Here is a 17,625-nt window from a genome sequence, read left to right as displayed (position 1 = left end):
TTAGAAGCAGGTCGCTCTTAGCCTCTGCTCTTTTGCTCAGAAAGCGGCCGCTGTTCAGCGCCGTGCTCGTCTCGCTGATCAAGAGCTAAATAGAGGAATCCACAGTAAAGTGCCCGTTCTGAGAAAGCGTTCTGCGGTCTGTGGTGTTTAACTTCACCACCGTGGGGGTGTATTTGGAATTCCTATAACAGACAAAGCAGAGGATCCTCCGGAAGGTACTACGCATCTCGTTGTCCCTGTAAGAGTAGACAATAGCGTTTATCAACGAATTGATCTCTGCCAGCAAAAGGACGTATTTCTCCACCGCTAGAACATTGCAGCTCTTGCAGCCCAAGCCATCCAGGAGGAGCACAACTTGTCCCGGAGTCCAGCAGATGACAAAAGCACCTGGGGAGAAAAGAACCCCTGTTAGAGAAAAAGCAGGTTCCTGGTCCTGCCCAGTCACTCACCGTAAAGATGCTCAATGGAATCACTGGTGGTTTATCTTCTGAAAAAAGTTAAATGAGCAAAAAAACTAGTTTCACTCTGCATTTTGCTTCGGAGGAAGACCAAGGATTCAACCAGCAAATACTAAAAACGGAGGCATCGTTTTTTCCCTCCGCTTTCCCCAACCCCGTTCACTCAGAACAACACTTCCAAGTACTTTCACTTACCTCCCCTCGTCCCCATCATTGCATTTAGAGTGAAGATAAAGTGTCCGTATTTCCTATTTACGTGCCACTCCCTCCAAAAAGGGGAACAGGCCATAAAATTAGGGAAGAGTCAGAGTGATACATCTTGAATGAAATAATCTCCACTGTCCACACAGTTTATGGGGGCTTTAGCTAACAGTACGAGTTTAGAAGAGTCCTGGCCAACACTTCGGGCAGTCCAACGAAGTCTCTCTCGCACAGCTATGCGCCGAGTAGAAAACAGCCAGGCAACGGGCTGGCCAACACCAGGACTGAGCTGGACAGGCTCCACCACTGATTCAGTCGGGCTGATACTATGTTCTTGCCACCACCTGCAAAGCTCTTTGGCAAAAGGATAATTGCTGCTTGCATGATGGAGTGGGAGGTGCCTGCAGCTCCTAAAACCCTTTTTACAGTCATGATTTTAAGGCTGACGTAAATGGAGCACTCGCCCATCAGTGCTCCCAGAGGTCGTGCGTAAGGTTGTATCTTAAAGCACAGGAGCTGCACCCTGCTGTGTCTTCTGGGAAAGGGTGGAAGAAAACAGACTTGCTGGGAACTCTGCAAGTACACCCTTCACTGAAAAACATCTGTCGGGAAAGAACAACAGCCAGAGGAGCTGCACCGAAAACGAGAGGCTGAATTTAAAGCTGTCATTGAGTGAAATGCTGCACTGGTGAAAAGTCTAAGGAACACATGGGAGGGATCTCCTGGGTTTCTGGGAGTGTTCCCTGCTGATTTCAGGCCACTGCATCATGTAACCCTTTTTATTTAAGCGAATCACACTCCCAGGTCAGCACAGCAGCCACCACATCTGGGCCAGGCAGCTTTCCCCACACTTGCAGATGTGATTTTGCCCCCTTTAAATTTAGCAAATATACAAAATAGATTCCTGGCTGTCATGAAGGAAGGTCCAATACTTTATCTTGAGCGAGCCTGCAGGAAAGCAACCTCCTTGCTTAGTGATGTAGCTTTTTTTAGCCAGATTTTCAGATCCACAAGGAAAGCCAGATTCTCTAGAGACTGGCTCCCAGCAGCATGAAGGAAAGCCAGAGGAATATTAAAGACAAGAGGGGGGAAAAAAAACCCAAAAAGAGCTACCTATAAAATTTTGGGCCTTTGCCTGCAAATCCAGCTGATTTCCTTGCTCCTTAATGGAAGCTAAAGTGTTCAGAAAGAAGCCTGAACTCTTAATAATCTAACACAGCATGGTCACTAACGACTCTGCCCTGTGGTTTGGTCATCATCACATCCTGTGTCACTCAACTGGTCTGTGGGAAAGTTTGCAACTAGTTTCCAGATGTACCTTGGACTTCTTATTGGTTTCCAGGTCAGCTCCTAGACCTGTTCTTAATGCCCAGGACCTGCAGGATTATCAACCGCAGCCTCGTAATGAAGTGGCACACACAGACAGCTCCTACCACACCCTCGACTTCCTTGCACGCTCACCAGCAGCTACACCCTCTGATGCATAAGGCGCAAAGCATTCCTCTGTGCAGAGTCCAAGTTTGCAGAAGGCTGGGAAACGAGGGTGGAGATGGAATTATACCAGGGCTTTCACGAGGAGGGGAAAAAACCCTCCGTAGTCTCGGCTTTCTGTACGCTGAGTCCGAACGGAAAGGTATTTTCCCCGAGTTGAGCAATTCCCTCCCTTGCTCCCTCCTGTGCAAGGGACCTGTACAGAATTGACTGCTGCTTCTCTCTGACACTGAGGAAGTGAAAATCCCTTGGGTTACAAGAGTCCCAAAGGTCTGATGAACTCCTGAGTCTCCCTCAACTTTCTACATTAAGTTCCTCCCCACTCCGTCCTCAGACACCAGTCCCAATTCCCTATGAAACCACAGCAGCTCTTCTGAGCCTCCTTCAACCCAAGCTTTTTCCTCACTCATTTCAGAAGACAAAAGCAGGCAGACCAAGCCAAGAGGGGGGGACAGCAAGAGGAAGGGGATCTCCCAAAACAAGGTGATGCACCAAGCGTGAATTGTATTTTCCTTCTTGGCCAGCATCCCCATCCTCCAACCCTCTTCCAGTTGATGTTGTGAAGTCCCATAAAGTTAAGCAGTCCTGCTGACACCATGGGGTGACCCTCCGATACTGTTCAGGAAGGAAAAGGGGAACAAAACAACTTTTCTCTCCGCTGTGGACTGTGCAAAATACATGAAGTAAATCATTCTTCAGCCCCACTGACCCTCTGTGCTGCATCTGATCAGCTCCAAGGCAGTAATGAACTCCCAGCTGCGCTCAAGAGATGGAGAGATTGCGAGGCAGGGAAGACATCACAGGAAAGGCAGGAACAGGCAGAAAACTCCAGTTTCAATGCTCACAAGTTGCAACAGGACCCAGCAAGCCGGCGTGCCCCCGAGCAGGGACACACCAAGCAGACCAACAGCCCCCCCACACTGCTCCCACCCTGCTCCCCTCCCCTGCCGAGCCTGCTCTGCCAGCAGGAGTTTGCAAGGGAGTAGTCTTTGTTTGCAGCTACAAGGTTTCCCTGACGGAGCAAATTCTGCGCTTATCAGGAAAGATTTGCAAGCAAGGGGTTGTGACCGTAAGCCCAGAGTCGAGCTGGGTTGCGGAAGATCTGAGCGCATTGATTTATTTCACTTTAAAGAAAGGTTGTTAGACCATTAAAGCACAAGACAAAAGCAGATTAAAGAAATCATGGAGCGATAGGCTGTTGAAAGCACAATGCATGCACCAGCCTCTGCTGTTCGATGCACAGCACTGGGCAGAACAGCACATATCTGAATAAATATCCTGAAGAGTCAGAGCCTCAGCGCCAACCACTGCCAGTTACTGATCTGCTCCTATTTGCACTACAGACGGCGGATGCAGACAGACTGACAGGCAGTTAGCACTCTGCTGGAGATCCTGTGCTCATGGAGAGTAGCTTGAACTAAAAGTTGAGAGTTCCCAGGGATATATTTACCCGAGCAGATTGAGATCCAGTACTGAGCTGCTCAAAAAAAAAATCTGAACAGAGTTCAGTGCTTTGTTCCAGTAAACAGTAAGGAATTTGGATGCAACTCCCTCGTTTCCCAATCACCTTGTAATATCTGCCCCAAACCTCTCTCCATCCTTTAATAAAGGGTGCACCAAGTGCTGCTTCTTCATCAAGGCCTGATTATAGGTTCCTAATTCCATGCTACTCTTTTATGGAGGAAGCATACTAGAGTTGAGCACATAAAAGAGCCTTGTGTGCCCAAAGCACCTGCACTTACAGTAGTCAGATATTACCAAGTCACATTAGCAAGAGTCCCTCTTGTCCCTGCTAACCAGAGGAGCAGCCATGCCAGAGGGGAAGAGATTCAGCAGCTTGCCCTCCCCTCTGTCTGCCAGGTTGCTCCCATTACAGCTCACCCAATTCACACAGAGTCTTGAAACTGTCGAGTTCCTCAGCAGCCAAATCAAGCCATCACCCCAGCAGCTTCACAGACCAGGGAAGCAGAACATCAATTCCCAGTCCTCCCTGTTGTCCCGAGCACATTCGCCTCTCCAGCCCCGCACAACCCAGGATGGAGGATCAAAGCATCATTTAGATTGACTACAGCAAGCGGACTTACTTAGGATAATAGTGACCGTCTTGACAAGGCTGATCATGGTCTCCTTGTAGCGGGGGTGGAAGCTAGTGTGCTTGGACATCCGTGTCATCTTCCTTTTGACATAGATGAAGATGTGCGTGTACACAACCACCATGATCAGGAAGATGACCAGGTTGGAGATGGCCCAGAAGGTCAGGTAGCTCCTGCTGTAGAGTGGTGCCATGCTGGAGCACTTCTCCAGAGCACAGAGGCAGTGCCAGCCATAGGACGGGATGAGCCCCAGGAGCAGGGCTGTGACCCAAATACAGAAGATGAGGATCATCACACGCTGGTTGGACATTTTGCTGTGTAACTGCATAGTGAAAACAGTCTGGTGCCTTTCTACAGCGATTGCCAACAGGTTCACCACAGAGGCTGTCAAGCTGGTGTCCAACAGGCTCTGGCGGATGAACCACGTCTTCAGGGAGAGCTCTGCTGTCCTGGGCCCCGTGTGGAACATGAGAAACATGTACGCGATGCCAGCAAAGAGGTCGGCAGCTGCCAAGTTCCCCAGCAGGTAGTAGATGGGGTAGTGGAAACGCCGGTTGATGATGATAGCGGTGATGACCAGCAGGTTGGTCAGGAGCACAATGACACTCACTGTCAGGCCCAGGGCAACTACCAGGACATCCTTCGTCCTCCAGTACGTGGTCAGCTCTTTGCGGCTGTTGTTGTAGAAGAACCCCACAGTCTCATTGTAAAAACAGTGCTTCATCGCTGCTGTCCTAAAGAGGGATGAGAGTATTGTTAGCTTGTTGTGCCCGTGCACACACACACACAACTATTACAAGCCGGGGAGATGCTGAGCATTACGATAATGCCTTTGACACAGATGGAGGCAGGGAGGAGCTTGAAACACACAGAAACAACCACACGAGCAACAGGAAACCACTTCTGTACTCAAGACAGAACCACACATCTCACAGCTGAGTCCTCATCTGTCCTCAAAGCCATATTGAGGATGCAGCAAAACCTTGAACATTCATGGGAGGAGAGAGGGTTTGCCAGATCTGATAAGAGATTCTCCCTGTCCGGCCCACGCAGCTTCATGGGGATGACAGACAAAACTATTTTTGTTGTCCCAGATGTCCTACTTCAGAAATGTAAAAACAAAGCAGCAGCAAAGAAGGTTTATCAGTCAATCACTAAACAACACTCTGATGAAGACTATGAGCCTCCGCAGCTGTTGCAGTCCCCAGGACTGCTGCTTCTGGTTCAGTGAACACACATATCTCATCTTTCCTGGGTAGTTTTATTGCTTAAAGGCTAATGTAATGCTCAGCTGCTTCTGAACACTGGTCTATGCACAGCGCTTACCTATCCTTCCAAAACAGGTGAGTACTTCCCAAACTTTGCCAAGAGGCAAAGAGCACGTAGAGCTGGGTAGAAACAAACTCCTCAGCCCAGAAAAGCAACCAGTAGCAAGAAGTCAGCTTATAAAACCATGGGGCTGGATCTCTGGAAGAGCTGGATCATCTGCAACCCCTGCAGCGCTTCTAGGCTATACAACAGTGTGTGGGCCAGCACCCAGAGTATCAGCTTCCGAGTATCAACCAGTAAGTCACCTGTGCAGGAAGCAATTCCCTTCTTCCCTTCCAGCTCTGGAACAAGGCTGCAATTCAAAACTCATTGAACTCAGTAGAAAAACTTGATAGGAAAAGACATTTAAGTCTCAGAAAGGACTTTTCACATTTGTTTGATGCACTGGGCACTGCTGGGAGCAAGACCAGACAAGCCATTCGTCTGGATCATAATTGTGAAGTCTTAATTTTGAAAGCCCATATATCTCTCTGGTAGTTAACTTCCTGTCCTGCGGCCAGCCAAACACGAAGCAGCAGGTTAAGTTAAAGGACGTTTTACCTCACAGAGCCAGAATTTAAACCCAGTAATTGAGGCTTGTGTTACTTGTCCATGAAAAAATGAAAACATGAAAAATACAGCACCACGAACAAACCCAAGGGATGAGAAGAAGCCCGATCGTTACACCCCACAGCAGACGTTCGTGTTCCTTCCCTAACCAAGAGCTTGGAAATCTCAAGTCAGGGCTGGCTGCGGTTGCCGCCGGGATGGGCAAACCCAGTTTGGAGCCTCCTTCCTTGCGGCACTGAGGTGCTGAAAAATGACACGGTTTTTCCTTACGCTGGTTTGTTCTGCACATGAAGTCACTGGTTCTCCCTGTCCTCGCATGAGCTCAACAGTCATCCTCGTTTTAGAGAAAGCTTAACACAGACCACGCAGCAAGAGCGCCGTCCTCTTCAGACAGGGAGAAAACCCAAAGTGCCTGACTCACAATTCACTTTAATCACCCCCGAAACCAAAACACAGCTCAGGGGCCCTAATTAGTTGCATGTTCCTCCACGCTGTAGGCAGCAACTGCTCTTTTTTCTTTTTTTCGGCGTAGCAGCAAGGCTGCTGTTGGTAACAGGGAGGCGAGCTCATTGCAGGCAGGCCCGCTTATTATCACCTGCACCGCACCCACGCTGAGCTGTGCAAACAAGATGGCTGAGCCGGGAAACCCTATCGTACCTGCAGCTGAACTTTCGATCTCCGCTGCCTAATGGGCTCTGTATCAGCCTGCTTTGGCATACGGTTGTCTTTACCATGAGGCAAGAAAGCCCATACAACAGAACTAATTCACTGTGAAATCTGCTGAATAGGGAAATACTATTTTTACAGATATTGGTGGGGAAAAAAAGAAAAAGGAGGCAGAGGAGGAATCGACCTGCCCCAGGGGATGGAGTCATGGGCTAGTAGTATATAACAAGTCCTCTCTTTTCAGGTCACGGGATGTTTGTAGATCTCAAGCCATAGAGCTGTTCAGGAGAGTCGTGTAGTCCGAACGCAGCGCAGGGGGTGAAAGCAACGAAGTGGGTTCTGCAGAGATACCACGTGGCAACTTGGCAGGTAACTGGGGAGTATTTTGGCTTGAACAGCGGAAAGTAATGGAAGAACGAGGAAAGCCTAGGAACGAACACAACTGCTGTGAATCACAGGCAGGTAGATGACTACCTGCATAGGGAGGCACCAGAAGCACCAAATCCAAGGCTAGGCCATTCTTATGCAAAACAGTTTCCTCTAAACACTTTGGAAAGCTTTAATCCCAAATCAAAAAGGAAATTGCTGCTGAAGTTAGATAAGTCACTTCACCTTTTTAAGATTACGCACAGGGATGCCCAAGGAAGAAAGCGGGGAAGGAGGGAAACTGAAGTGGCATCAGGGTTTGGAGCGCCTCATACACTGTCCAGCCACATGAACAAGCAGATTTCAAATGCCATTTAACCCCATTCACATTTTCGCTGTGGAGTAGCATGTAGTAGCTCCCCAGTTATAAAATTTATGTGATACAATGAAGACCATAATGGAACAGAAACTTGCCTGTGCACAGTGTAGCACAAAGACAGCTCACACTATGCTTTAATTGTCAAGAAACATTAAAATACTACAGTGAAATAATGTGTTGACAGATCTAGGCCTTATTCTCAGTAATTTTTGAGCTGAGACTAAGACAAATTAAATCCAGCTAAGACTGGCTTTAAAATTGCCACTAAATTACAGAGACCAATCTTATTTTGCTGCAAATATTAAAGATTCCACAGCTATGAGGCCCCATAAACTTCCTCCCAAGACTGCACACTCACTGGCAAATTGTGAACTTTTTCAAAGCATTATACAAGTACTGGTTCAATGGCATGTTTACTGGGGGAGGGGATTAGAGCCATGTAAACCCACAAAGGAGCTGTGTTCTGCATGTATAATGCGCAAATCTAGAGAAACAGTCCCTCAGCGTTAATCCTAATGACAGCGTCTGAAATGCTTCTTTAGGCAAGACCTAGTTAGAGCACAGGGAGAAGTTTGAGTTGCAAATCCCTCTGAAATGTGCGTAGGTTACAAACTAAATCTGTGCAATACCGTGACCTGGGTGGGGTCCAGGAGGGACTGACAGGTTAATGCTTGTGACTGGTCCTAGGAGCTCGTGTGTGCCACTTCACTGCTACCCTGCAATTAGAAAACTGACCTTGGAGCTTGGCATCAAGGGCAGACAACGCCACAGATCAAAATTTAACAGGCAGCGCTGGGGGAAGAGAAACACCCTGCCCACAGCAGCAAGCAGATAGAAAGTCAGGCTGGTGCCATGATGCACAAAGGAGCTGGATGAGTCTATTGTTCAGTGTCCGAGCAACCCCCTTCCATGGCCTTACACTCCTCAGCAGGATCTTACAAGATTTTTCCTTACCAGCATTGTTTACTCAGTAAAACAAGACTCTAGTTACGTGCTGCAACAATTCCGCAGCCCCTTTCCTTGAGCGATACGCAAACACAGCCTCTTCTCTAATCACGCTACCTCAAACTCCGCTCAAGTCTCTCCCCCTTAAAATCGAGTACAGCTTTTGCAGTTTGGTAGGAACCACTACACAAAATGAGCGCAGAACACGTCTTTTCTCCTCGCCAGTGTTATCCGTACACGTACACCATCCCCCTTTTTACTCAGTTAATTACTGCCCCAGGTTCACAGTAAGTTCAGAGTCCTTTTACACAGAAAGTAAAGGTGTAAGCGTCCTCCCTTCTCCAATTCCTCTTGCTTGCAAAAGTGGAAAATGCTAGTCAGCTTCTTGAGATCTGGGAAGACATTCAACACTTGTGAACAAACCGACAGCCAGCATAGTGTGGAAGTGAACAGGGATGAATGGCTGAATTTATGCTCCCACTAATAACCACAATCAGTGTTAATCAAGACAGAACAATGGATCTATAAAGGCACACAGGGACTCAAATCCAACCTGTTTTACCCAGGTCCACTGCACACAGGTTTATGTGGCCAAACATTCAAACCACTGCTATATTTTTAAGCCATAAACAGTATAAGCTTTTACTCCAAAGAATAATGTCCTTACCTGAAAGCACAACCACCGCATCCAAACCTGACATTTAGCATTGGTCTCCCCACCACAGGAAACCAGGGTAGCTATCCAGCAAGGAGATCCCCATCTCTGGAGGGCAGAGGCGCTTTCCAAGCAAGAAAAAAAGCCAAGTGCCTTACAGGAAAGTTTCAGACAAACATTGCAGCCCCAGAGTCCATCACGGACCGCTCCGAAACACTGGCTCCTGGGAGGCAAGTTTGCAAGAGCTCCGATGAGCCCGTCCCTCCTTGGGTCCTCCCCTAGGCGGGTCCTTCCAGGAGACCCAGGAGCTGTAACCCGAGTCCTTGCCGCCTTCATGGAGGCCAAAGCCACTTTCCAAGCATCTCCGGTTCTGACTGGAGCGAGTTAGCTCCGATCTACCAGCATCACCCTCGTGGACCGTTCCTGCTGGCAAGGTGTTGCTCTGTGGGAACTGGCACCCTCTGGTCCCAACGCTCCCACCGCACCGGTTCGTCCCGTGGTGAGGGTTCGCTTGTGCTCGCCTGCTGCCCCAGAGCCTTTGCCCCACCGCAGGAGGAGAGCAGATCTTCTGAATGACCAGGTGTGATCCCACCATGGAGGAGCTGTCTTGTCTTGGCACCAGAAGGCTGTTTTCCTTGCCTACAACTACAGCATCCACATCTCAAGCGGACTGTCAGGTCAGGATGTGGCCCCCCCCATCCACTACAGCAGCCACACTTGCCCAGTGCAACACAAGAAACCTTGAAATGGGTAAAAGGCAGGGAGAAGGAGACGTCGTGAGACACAAGGGAAACTGAGGCACAGACTGGAAAGGACTCCCCTGCTGCAACTTGGTAAAAGCATGTGTCACTGCTAGAAAGAGAGCTTACGCTTCTGATATGTCAGTCTAGCTAGTCCTTGACACAAGATTATCTTACCTGCTAAGTACTGTACAAATACCATCAGCACCCTTAGCGCTAACAAGCCCTAGTTGTATAAATTATGAAGGAAAAAAACCCACTGAGTTTGCAACATCCATTCATTTAGATTTATGCCTGCTGCTCTTGCAAAGGCCCCAGCAATTTCCATTCGCCTCCAGTTTCCTATTCTCCCACCCTCCTCCTACCATCATCTGTTCCCCAAGGAACAATGTTATCACCAAGCGCAACCCTAATCTGCTGCCAGTCTACACCGTAGAGCTTGGCAGAGCCAAGTAGTGTTATGTAAAATAGGCAGGAGATTTACAAAGAGAGCCCAGCACAAAGGGGAGGAGATAGAGCCAAAGATCCAAGGACACATTAACAGAGCCAATAAATGGAAGCAGAGCAATAGTGACACTGGCAGAAGAAAAGGTGGATGAATAGCACAGGCTGAGATAGCCGAGGGGCAGCTATCGAGTCCTGCAAAAACTGAAAATTGCACCAGGCTCCCTAAATTCTACCCCTACGTCCTGCAGCCTCCAAAGGCCACAATCATACCAGAAAGCTCACGAAAGCTACAAAAACTCGAAAAGCGCCTATCATTGCCACCGCTTACAAATTCTGCGCCTTCAGACCAATGATGCCACCCACAAGACAGTGCCACGCACAGGGGCCTTTCACAAGATTTCTGTATGCATTTTTAGAAGCAGCAAAAAGCTGCACTAACAGGTATCCTAGAGTCCTTTCCCGAAAAAAAAAAAAAAATCTGTATTTTAACAAGCTTGCTTTCTCATAGCAGAGAACCAAGTCACCAAGAATTCCAGTCCTAACACGGAGAGCCAAAGTCCTTACTGCAACTAGACAGATATACAACAATATTACAGTTATAAGAAGTCATTTCAAATTTGAAGCGTCTTACTCAAGCGACACAGGGCAGACCCTTCACCTTCCCACGAGGCATTTATTATCCTTTTGGTTACACGATTAATTTAAGACCAAAGAGACCCAGGCCCAAGCTGCAATAAAACAGCCTCCCCGCTTCCCCAGCCCACCCTTTGGTCTGCTCCAGCACTTGTGCTGCCAGCAATAAGTTTAAGTCACAGATCCAACTCTCCATGCTGGTGCACAAGAAGCAGAACCCAGGTCAGAGCAACCGTTTGGCAGCAGCGCTGGCTTCGATAGGCTTCAGACAGTTAGGAAGTCACACATGCTCTGCAGCTGTGCAGTTTGGGATGGCAGCAGTCTAAAAATACTTTTGATTTACTCGTTCCTTTAAGGTTTCAAACCAGCACTCAGCGAGTGCTTTAGAGGCGACGTTTTCATACAGAAACACCCAGAGCAACCAGGAAAACAGCCCAGCATAACTGGTTTCAACTGAAGTGTCAACAGTTCATCACAATAGCTCAGCACGTCAGACAGACCCAGCGAGTTCGGAGTACCCAATGCTGACAAAGGGTCAGAAGCACTTTTGCAACTCAGTCCCCACACGCCAGAGTTGGGACAAAGGGGGACACAAGAAATGTCAGACTGGATCAGGCCAGGGCTCACGGAAGCCTGTCACAGACAGCATCTGCTTACATATGGAGGTGAGAGAATATTTCAGGTTTCAAAGCCCTGACCTTGATAACAGCAATTTTTCTAGTGCCTGTGTCTAGAAAAAACTAACTTTACTTCTCTGCATAACAGAGGTTTGGGAGCCTGTTTATTTTCAGGTTTGGGAGATATTAGAAGGAACCAAGACCCATTTAGTTTGTGTCTCTAACCATATGATACACAAGTTTGGGCCCCACACAGCCCCACCCTTTCAGGGTGCTACCTGCAAAAAAACCAAAAGTCATTGCACCTGAAAACCTCACATCAGGTTTTGCAGCCAACGTAATGATTTCTTGAAGACTGAGCTCCGGTATCTTCCAACAACGATACTTCTGGGACTGAGTACCGGACGCTGAACACAGGCAAGACCAAGGAGACCAGATACCCATCGTGTCCAGCCCCTCTCCCCCGCCGCCCTTCCCCTCCAATCACTCTGTGAGTTTTCCTGTTTCCACCAGTTCAAAAGGGGCTCGTAGGGTGTTGTGCAGCGTTGTTCCTCCCCCAAGCAGAAAAGCTGCTCAACCTGATCTTGATGCAGCCAGCAGACCTGATCGCATTCTGGTGCCCAGCAGAGAATTGGTAGAGAAACATTTCCAGAGACAACAGATGTTTGCCTCCCCTTTATTACACTTCTATTTTTCAAAGTGAAGTTAGTTGTTTTAATAGATTTTGCATTTTCAAACTTAAAGCCAAGATTTTTCTTTAAGCCTCATAGCTGTGACTGTTCGTGGATGACAATCTGAAGTTTTGGGGTTTTTTTTTTTTTTTTTTTTGCTGAGACCCCTCTCCTGGAATCCCAGGAATGTTAAAAACCTTCTGGAGAGAGTCATGTCATCGTCTCCCCCCCAGCAGATCTCTGCAGAGAACCAGTTGCTCAAATTAATACTTCCCAAGTCCCAACTGGCCCAGAGATTCCCAAACCCTCAGTGAGGAGCACTCCCTCGAGTACAACAAAACAACACGGTTCATACAACTTCAGCTAACAGCCAAATCTTTCGATGGAAAGCGGCATATACATCAGCGTTAAAAATGCAGGAATTTCCTAACACCCACTGCCGCTGAAATGCCGCCAACCCTGAGGTGGAGCAGAGCTGTTGTTTGCAAGCCTACAGCATCAAAGAACACTTTTTGAAAAAGAGGTAGGGAAGAAATCCATGCCCACTGCAGCCTTGCCTACAACAGGAATTTTCTTTCCCTCCAGCAAGTTAGCAACCATTTACAATCAATTGCTCCAGAACAAATCACAAAGAACCTGGAAAATTCCTCACCCCCTTTCACCTTCCTGAGGTTTGCCCTGGCTGCGTTTGGACACTTAGAGTTGAGGCATTTCCATATTGCAGACAACACCTTGAACTGAAGCAGGAAGACCGCTGAAACGAAACATAACATTGGATCTTGTCACCTTTGCCTTCTTAGACAAGTCGGAAAAGCAGCTGCGAAAGAGTAGCCGGGATATTCCCTCAAATGCATCCGGGTCCTGGCAAAACAACACTCTTACCTTCCCCAGGTAACTATCCTGGAAATGGATTTTGGTGGGCTAACTTCCTTCTGCACAGTTACTGGCTATTCCAGCACTCTCTAAGATGAAAACATTTGTTCTGCAGCAGAGGAGAGAAAACAGGGTAGGGGAGGGATGAGAGGGTTATTTGCAGTGGTGTTTTGTTTGGAGTCGGGATGGTCTAGGGGCCCCTCTGCTGCTGCTCCTCCTAATTCACACAGGAAGAAGGAGATTATCCTACACAGAGACAAGCAATACTGAAGGCAGAAGCAGCAGTTCAGAGAAAGAATAGCTTGGCCTCTGAATGATGTCACATTATTAGAAGCCACAGCGAGGTTAAAATCAAGTCGGGATGCTGTGTTTACGAAGCAGGACTCAGCCTCATCTTCACCCAAAGATAATTTCATCTGGCACTTCACACTATTGTCAATAAAAACAAAACCGGGTGGAAATTCCCTTCCTGTGAGCCGCATGCAGGCAGCCCTCAGCTCGGTCTCCGTTTGCAAGGAGGCTGCACGCTGCCTTGCTCTGAACTCCTCTGATCTTGGCTGGCACCCAGCAAGATGAAGTCTCCCTGTTTAGTTGGCACTCGCTGGAAAGTCAGGGAACTTTACAGGCACTCAAGCTCCGCGTGCCTCAGCCTTTGCTTTTATAGGGATTATTTCTGAAAACCCACTTCCCCCGTGTCTCCATTTGGTTTAATGTCAGATGCCTGCAGCTTATGGCTGGAGAGTCATAAAAAGCATTTAACATGCCTTTCCGCTTAAGTCTGGAAAGAAAAAACAAAACCAATTCAGAAAAGCCTCCAGCTACAGAATAAGCAGATGCAGCTTTATCTTGAAAAAGAGCATCAGGGACCGACACATGCTACTACCCCTGAGCAAGAAAAGGGAATATCTGGCCCTTCAAGGAAACCTTCAAGGAAATGTGACTTCCTCCACAGAATTAGCCTTTGGGGCGGTCTTGGTCAAGCAAAATTCTCAGCAACATGGCTTTTTCCCAGGCTGGTGAAGACTTCAGCTCACTCTGGGGATGTTTCATTGTGCCCACAACTGCTTCATCAATGGACTGAATCACGTTAGCAAGTCTTGCATTTTTTCTCAAGAATCAGCTCCCACAAGAGTGAGGTCATGGGGAAAAAAATTACAACACCCCCACTTCAAACAAGCAAAAGGTATGTTCAGCACAACCCTTCCTTTACAAATCTTTCCCCCACCAAGTCCCTTGAACACATTCAAGCGATAGCTAGCAAACCTTTCCTGTTCTGCCTTGGTCCTGCAGTCCTGCTCTAAGACAAGGTCTTTCCTAGGCAGACCCAGCTGCTGGTCAGCAGCCAAAACCATTTGGTTTTTGTTGCCTTCACCACCAGAGCCTGGATTCTCTTTGCCCTTTGCGTATCAGTAAGCATGGGGTAACAGAAATGATTTCGATAGATTCAGGCCGCAGTCCGGCCCATAACATTCAAGGTTTCCATTGCAAATGAAATGGTCTTTTCTACTTTTCTTTGTGTAATTCCTGACCTTCTGATCATTTTTGGTGATGTTTTACTAAATTCCTAAAACCTTGAGCTTTTAGGCACATTTCTAGTGAAAAAAAAATTACTTCAGATGTCTCCTTCTGTTGCAAAGCAACAAGAAAGCTCTTGCTCCTTCTAAGAAAAATATTCCGTTAACTAAGTCATTCTTGTAAAGGGCATAGGAAGTCTACATGTTCGTTTATTAAACAGATTTATACTGAAAAATACAACTCCCTTGAAACCCGTTTATAAGATACCTACAAAACTGTCTTTCTCCAGGGCCCTGGATGCCAAGTATCTGAAACTCGCTGTCTAAGCAAAGCTTGAATTACAGCTCTACACATCTTTTTTTAAAATAAATGATAGAGGAGAGCAGCCAGTGCCCTGAAAGGATTCCAGCCACAAGCTGCGGGCCTGAATGTGTAGACATGCATATTTAATTTAGTTCATTCCCGACTTTCCTTTGCAAGTGCTTTTCTCGAATGCCCTGAGGTTACGACACCGAGGGGCATGCCTGCACTACGATACAGTGTGCTTCCATCCTTTCATTTGTAACTCAGCATCTTTAGCAAAAATTCCCCAAGCAAAGTGTTTTCTGAATTTCAGATGTGGGAGTTTTGGCTGATCAGAAATTCATAAGCCTGGTTTACTTGCTCTCCCATCTTCCATATGGTTGTAGGTACCATTACTCTGTACATTCACAAAGCCAAGAATATTACAAAACATACCGGGGCAGGGGGGAGAGGGAAGAAGAAAACAAAAGCTGTTTGTCTGCAGCAGCATGAACTCTCAGCAAGACATGCAGAGGAGCTCACTTTTCACTACCTCATCTGCCCAGCACTCTGCCTCATCCGATCTGCTAGTTGACTGTTGGAAGACAGCTTTCAAAGTAAAATAAAACAGGAATGCAATAATACTGATGGATCTTATACCCTGCAGTATTCCAGATGTGTTAAAGTCAATGTCCAAGGTATGGATAGGAATAATTTCATTTGACTCTAAACAACAACATACACGGCCACTCCTGCTGCTAAACCACTCGCTGTAGTGCGAGACAGGAAAACAGCTTAGAAGGAGGAATAAAAGTAAATTTGGTGCCTACTAGTAACTGCCAGAATAGCAAAGCAGAACATAATGGCCTAGGCTGATCTTTAGCAACAGCCGAGCAAGGAAGCACCCTGCACAAGGGTAACATGAATACTGCTCGCTCTTAAGGAATGAAACCTCCCACCCAAATCCAAGCCTGAGTTGTGCCCGAGCTAGCCTCAGGAAGACAGCAGCTACCATTTTATAAATAGCTGCTTCTGCTGGCCCCTTCTTGACTCGGGGAAAGACCTCTCCTATCTGCTCACATAAACATTCAGCAGCAGCTTATCTCCTTACAAGCATTCACTCAACATACGCTAAGGGTGTATGCGCGTGCATGCTACACAGAGACCACTGGGATCTGGCTTCCTCTGAGCACATACGTCCCAGTGACTCCTCTCAAAGCAGGCAGCAGATGACCTACAAAGGGGCCCTAATCTATAAACCAGCTTCTTGCAATACTACCTAGTATTTAGATTGTTTTTAAGAAATAACAAAGACTCCATAGCATTTCACATTTTGAGAGGCACAGCCTGATAATCAAATACTTCTTACCCTTAGAGGATGGATTCTGCAAAGTATAAAGGCTCCTAGAAAAAGCCTGCTCCAGGGAAACCAGCAACAAATCCCACTGAACTCCCATGTTCCTCCATCAAAGCCTCAGGCTCTAAGCAAGCCAGTCATCCCTGTCTTTATATTCTAGGATGCTGGTTCAAAGGCAAACAATGAAGAAGTGCTAATGGTTCAAAAGGAAGCACCTGTGAATGAAGCCTGTTCCCAGCTAATAAATGGCCTGAACTGTCTTTTTTTTCAGACTCTCCTTCTGGGGGTAATTTTAAGAAGTATCTGACAGGTGTGTTTTAATCTCCATTTAGCTTCTCCAATTAAATAATAAGAAACAACAGCACAAAACTTAAAGTGAGGAAGAAAAAAAAAGAAAAAGAAAAGGATGGCATCAAGAATTGGACCAAAGCCTTGACCTCCTTAAAAAAATTTAATGACTTTTGCCTTGCTGTACCTTGCTCTGTTAGAACACTGTAAAGGTAATCCCTCAGCAGTCTCTGCTGGAAAAACCTGGAAAGTTTTCCCCTCCAGACTCCTGATACCTGCTGGTCTATTTGCTTTGATTGATGATAAACTAAAGAGCTCCTTTTTTTGAGGGTAGGAAATTTAGGACAGAATTTGTTAGTAGCCTTGTCGCAATTAAAAACTTGGTGATCAGCAAATCACAAATGCCGACTGGCTTCTCCAAGAAAAAGGAATCTCTTGGTCCCTGCTTGAAATTGTCAGGTGCTTGAATTTTCCTAATTCAGTTCAGAGTCCAGTGTATGCAGCCCAGCTGAGATCCTTATTTGTGAAGACCTGGGGCCTTTAATTTCCTTAATGAGGAGTGATTGATGCTCAGAAGCACATTGACTGGCTGAGATGAGGTGGTTGCATTGTGCTCTGAATTCACATTGGCCGATTTAAAAGAAAAAAAAAAAAAAAAGACTTAAAGTAGGAAATCGGTTTATTGGTTGTTTGGCTGATAAAAGGTTTTTTGAGAGGGTTGCTATGGCTTTGTATATCAATTACACAGAAAATGTTGCTATCCTCTGCGGTGTAGCTCTGAGTTGGAGGGTCAGACAGCCACCTATGTAAGGTGCTGCTGTGAAAATAGGGTATTTGTAAGATCTTCTCTGCTCCTAATTTGAATTGGGAAATGAGGTCGTTCCTTGTGAGTGTTTCCCGGGACTGTTGCCTGTCCCTTTCCGCACATAAATACAGCTGAGGCTGTTCCTTTGAAGTGAAGATGCAGCCTCAAGGAGGTGGGAGGAATTGAGGAAATGATGCTTCCCTCCCTGCCAAGTTTCTTCTTAAATTCAGCGTCTCAGCTTCCAACCCAAACCACGTTAGCTGTG

At 47.0% G+C, this 17,625-nt stretch overlaps 1 protein-coding gene across 1 annotated transcript; it reads right to left on the bottom strand.

The window, feature by feature from the left end:
- Positions 1-85: 85 nt before the first annotated feature.
- Positions 86-9,185, bottom strand: LPAR2 (lysophosphatidic acid receptor 2). The gene is made up of 3 exons (XM_009585358.1): positions 9,145-9,185; positions 4,235-4,977; positions 86-387 (listed from the first exon to the last, which is right to left on the bottom strand). The coding sequence occupies exons 1-3, from the start codon at positions 9,183-9,185 to the stop codon at positions 86-88; spliced, it is 1,086 nt and encodes a 361-aa protein (XP_009583653.1).
- Between the last annotated feature and the right edge of the window lie 8,440 nt (positions 9,186-17,625).

Source organism: Fulmarus glacialis, unplaced genomic scaffold (genome assembly GCF_000690835.1).
Source record: "Fulmarus glacialis isolate BGI_N327 unplaced genomic scaffold, ASM69083v1 scaffold239, whole genome shotgun sequence".
Taxonomy (NCBI): Eukaryota; Metazoa; Chordata; class Aves; order Procellariiformes; family Procellariidae; genus Fulmarus; species Fulmarus glacialis.
The sequence above is the reverse complement of the archived record's forward strand: the minus strand, read 5'-3'. Positions and strand labels throughout refer to the sequence as shown.